This window comes from Puccinia triticina, chromosome 16A (assembly GCF_026914185.1).
Source record: "Puccinia triticina chromosome 16A, complete sequence".
NCBI classification, from domain to species: Eukaryota; Fungi; Basidiomycota; class Pucciniomycetes; order Pucciniales; family Pucciniaceae; genus Puccinia; species Puccinia triticina.
The window spans coordinates 4,339,642-4,344,583 of NC_070573.1; the positions used below are offsets into that span (position 1 = coordinate 4,339,642).

Sequence of the window (4,942 nt, forward strand, 5' to 3'; positions counted from 1 at the left end):
CTGAAACGACACAACTAAACCAACACCAAAGAAATTTGCATCATTGACGGTATTGCCTGCAAAGTTTTCCGTGAGGCAGATTTTAGTAGCCCTCTCAGGCAGATAGTTAAGGACAGGGACTTTGGAATCCTCGTTAAGGAATAACGCTTTGGCATTAATCTTATACATCCAACCCTTGATCAATACATGATCCCTGGAAGTGTTGGTCCGTAAGGCGACCTTGCAATACATAGGATCCTCCTCATTACAGGTAAAGAGAGATGGCGTGGAAATTAAGCCGTATTGTTGTTTTTCCGGGACCAGAACCTGCGTCTGTGGAATTGGAGTTAGTAGGATCCTATGAATTGAAGGACCAAGACTCACCTCTTCTTCAATTTCAAAAAGGCTCTGGCAAGCCAACGGTCTATTGCCAGAAACAGTACTGGAAGCAGACATGATAACTTGATCTCAGGTATCCTCGGGTTTACGAACTTAGTGATTGTTGAGCTTGTGAAGAGAGTGGAATAGCGCTTGTCATTAATTGGGGGAACACCTCCCGTCTTATACAAATTCCGGGGTAGGTTACATTGGCAGATCGCCATCCTGCAGGCAGTGCGCATCAGTACTGCTGAGAGAACTGTCTACTCAGATTTCTCTGTACATGTGTTGTTGATTTTTAAATTCTGTTTTTGTGTTTTTAGGGTTGAAAATCCTTCCCTTGTCTGCCAGCTTTCAGACATTTAGGGTGTTCAAAGTTGACTTGCATAAAATCATAACACCATAAAATTGTAAAATTCTGAGGTGAAAAAAATATGTACACCCAAACACTCAAATTAGAGCAACATTTCTAAAATGGTACATATAAAATCATCATTTGAAAGTTTTATGATTGTATGATTTTATGCAATGAGAATTTTATGATTTCAACTTTGAACACCTTAATTATGCATAAGCCTCTCCTACGGAGAGCCCTCCGGGCGGGGTCCCCCGGACCCCACGTTTGAGAGGCTTAGTTAAGCTAGTGTTTCTGTTTCTTTGATAGTTCTACTACTACTGGCTGAATTATAACCATAAAAGATTTACAACAGAGAGAAACGAACACTCCGTATCATCACACTCGGTCCAAAGGCATCGCGTACTGCGTCTACGCAAATTCGTCCTGGCGCTCGGATCACCCGACCTTCAAACTTTTGACCGTGTTTTCATCGCCGCATTTTTCCCTGAAAATAAGCACGCCGTAGACAAGAGCTGAGAGGGTACAGGTGATGCCAATGAGAATCGAAACTGCAATCGGTGTACCCCGGCCAAGAAATTCCCACTCTTTAATCCCAAAGACTATCGTCACCCATGCTGTGACTACGAGGACGCAGCCGCCCATTTTATGAAGTTGATTTGCTATTGCTGAGAGGTTAAATGAATTGTCGCGCAAGGGATTGATTTCAAGAGGGGAAATAGTTGTTTGTTAGCTAGCTGCTTGCACCCACATCAATGGCGTCCCCTCAAAAACAAGTATATTGGTGGCGACTCATGTGGACATTATTCCGAGAACTTCAGATATAATGGGTCCTTGGTTTCGATAATTTATAAGGTAGGTAGGTGAAAATTGGACGAGATAGAGCTCTGAATACTAAAAAGCGTGACAAACTACTCACATTTTCTTGGTTGCCGCTCGTCTTCATCGGGACGAGGTTTGTTAGCTAACCGATGGATGAAGTAGCCTCCGGAAGCTTGGGCTAGCATACAAAACACCACGAAGAATCCCAAGCGTTTTTGGAACGTGTCCCGATGCGAACCGGAGCCAACTGCGAAGACAGCGCAAATAGTGCCGATGATGGTGGAGACTACGTTAATCAGTTGGAGGATCCAGTGAACTTTGATCCATTTTGCAGATCCTTTCTGGCGCAAGAAACGTGCCAAGACTATTGCCAATGGGGCGATCATTCCCCAGGAGATGGAGAGGAAGGTTGCTAGACATGGTGTTGAATGAGCCGTAAGTCCCACGGCATGCATATATTCAAGACAGCGGCAAAACTGACCGTGAAGAGTGATCAAGGTGTCATGTCTCTTTGAATGTTTGAGCTCCTTCAACCCGCTTGCACTACTCCTAATTAGTCCATCGACGATTTGTGGAGCAGAAAAATTTAGGACGGCAGTTCCATAGCCTCTATCATGAAATCCCAAGGCCAAATTTCCGTCATCTATGTTTGGGGCGACTGAAGACATCGCCCAAACTATTTTTTGATCCGCGGCTCTTTCGAAGGTGTCCACGTCTGAGAGTACCAAAGGCCTGGTGTATGTCATACTCGGAAAAGTGTGATTGAGTTGATTAGCTTCCGAGCCTTCAACTCGGACTAAATCCATTTGTGAACTGAGTATAGGGGTTGGCAGGGCGTGTCCAGAGGCTTGACAATACGCTTTCATCCATTGGGTGTTCCGCTGGTTCTGATGAAGTGGCCACATGATCTGTTAATGGAGGAAGAGGGTAAGGAGAAAAAACTTTCTTGAGCCGTTGAAAAACTACTTGCCCACAATGCTTCTCGATCTTGCCTTTTATGATGAGCCATATTACTTACCATCATCTTTGAATTACTCATCGTCGTCCCATGACCGATTGAAAACCATCCCACCTCATTAGGTGGAAACGCGAATCTGACATTGAACACCGCGTGAGTTGAGTTGAATAAGATGGTTGCATTGAAGAGAGAAGTGGTAAAAGTCGAGAGAGCTTCCTTCATATTTTATTTATTGCAGAGGGAGGATGATTGGTTTCAAAGGACCACAGAAAAAGACAGCCAGTTCGTAATTACTTTCAATCCTTTCCTTATTCTTTTTATACAAAAGAGAGGATGAACTTCACTCTGACAAAACAAATATTCAGTCCTTGTTGACGATGAAATCTCGATGTGTAGTCAGTTTGATAGACAAAATATATCTAAGTTTAAAAGGGGGATCACAGGCCAAAAAAACAGTGGGGAATAGGAAGGGGCTAGAGAGAGAGTCCTCTCGAAATACATAGACGCGCTTAGAAAATCATACCTGATTCATAGGCTCCTTACAGACAAGATTTTCATTAAATATTCTGGGTCGCGGAATGGAGCTTGAAGACGATACAGAACAGATTTTCTGGTTCGACAGCTAGGTGCATCGGTACTCGGTCCTTCTCGCCTGCTTACTGACCGACAGGCCGACTTCAACCCTTAGCCAGTATCCCGCGTGGGATATCCGGTACATAATCCGGGATATCTGTCGAGGGACCGCGGATCAAGCCAGATATCTGAAACCCGAGGTTCCGAAACCTGCGGATATGGGCGGATATTTCTGGATCTGAAGCGGGGCTTTTCAGGATGCAGAGGCTCAGCGGAATAGACACACGCACAAGATGAGAGGAAACTGGCAGATGGCCTGCATATGAAAAAGAACTGGGGGAAAAAACCCCTCCGAGAGAGAGGATGCCTTGTAAGGGCACCTCAAACAGAAACACAAGGCCAAACAACCCCGAACTTAACACAAGTCCCTAGGGAGGGACTTGCGTGCAATGTCGAGGTTCTTGCGTGAGCAGTACCAGCCAAATGGCGGGAAAGACCATAAAACCCCCCAGATGACCCCCAACCCCCCTGAAATTTGAGAAGCCGATGGCACCATTGAGATCCTCATGACTTCCTACATGTGCTGAACTTTTGAAATCTTTAAAAAAAAGCTGCTGTTGTGTTTGAAACCATTTGTAGAGCTGGCCAACAGTCAATCATCTGTCACAGGAATTATAGATTGGTTGCCAAGTTGTAGGTGCTGCAGGATCTTGAAACCAAAATACAACAAAATAATGCAAAAAACCCGGTCTTCTCAGGCCGCAACCCCAAGTTTACATGTAAGCCTCTCCTTTGGAGACGCTTTGCGCCTCCTTGGAGAGGCTTAGTAAGCTCAAAACAACCTCTGGTTGCAGACAAGCCACTACAGCCACAACACCGCAGGGAAAATTCAAAAAGGCTGTGGCGCCACGACCGCGCGGCCGTATTCTTCAGCAAGCTTAACTAAGGCTCTCCAAGAAGGCGTGAAGCATCTCCAAAGGAAAGGCTTAGGACTAAATTCCCACTCTTTGCCTGAGGCTGAGAGACATTTCCACAGAAAATTATGATTTTTGTGTTTACATCTCTTGTATGTACTCATTTCTCTCAGCATAAAATTCAAAGCCTCCTATTCCATGTTGTAGCCCTGATTCTCAGCTTTCTTGTACATACTTTTGTTGAGGTTGTACAGTGTTTCTGTCTCTTTTCCTCATGTTTCACTGCTTCAAACCTATCATTCACATATCACAGTCTGTGACATCTCCATGTTGTAGTCACCTGGAGCAGCAGACGTGTGAGGCTCTTTTCTCATCCTTCCACAACCATCATCACTGCTTTCTGCTGTTCCAGGTGAGTGTCTCTTTGTTTCTTTTTCTCTTCTTTGCTTTTTTTGTTCTTTCCTCTCTGATGCAATGATAATCCTTCCAAGACCATCATCACTTCTTTCTGCTTTTCCAGTCTATCATTGCCACAGGTTATGAGCACCATTTTCCGCTAAAGCCGCAGCATCTCTATCAACGTGGAGGATCCGTACGCTTTTCAATAAAACCTTTTGGTTCATGACATCACCACTGTCAAAATCTGAACCCAAACCACCAAAAAACTTATCCCCCAATCAACCCATTCCAACAATGTCTTCCACACCCAACCCTGAGACCTGGACGCACCCAGCTCTCAAAACCACCACCATCAAACAACTCAAACCTCCCGGCCCAGGATCCAACAACAAAGAGTGGACCTGGTTCATGCGGGCCCATCTCAATACCACTGATTTCATGTATTTTTTTGATGACAAGGTGGCAAAGGCTAGAGCAGCCCCAACTGGGCCCGTGAAAACAAATCAGCCTTTGGGGCTATCTCCAGCATGATTAATGCCGCACATGTTTGAAAGGTCCAGCACA

At 44.9% G+C, this 4,942-nt stretch overlaps 1 protein-coding gene across 1 annotated transcript; it reads right to left on the reverse strand.

Annotated features, from left to right (window-relative positions):
* Window positions 1-1,623: 1,623 nt before the first annotated feature.
* PtA15_16A407 (uncharacterized protein) lies at window positions 1,624-2,714 on the reverse strand (the record flags this gene model as incomplete). The annotated part of the gene is made up of 3 exons (XM_053164094.1): window positions 1,624-1,946; window positions 2,016-2,442; window positions 2,553-2,714. 3 exons carry the CDS (start codon window positions 2,712-2,714, stop codon window positions 1,624-1,626), a joined length of 912 nt encoding a protein of 303 aa, XP_053028054.1.
* Between the last annotated feature and the right edge of the window lie 2,228 nt (window positions 2,715-4,942).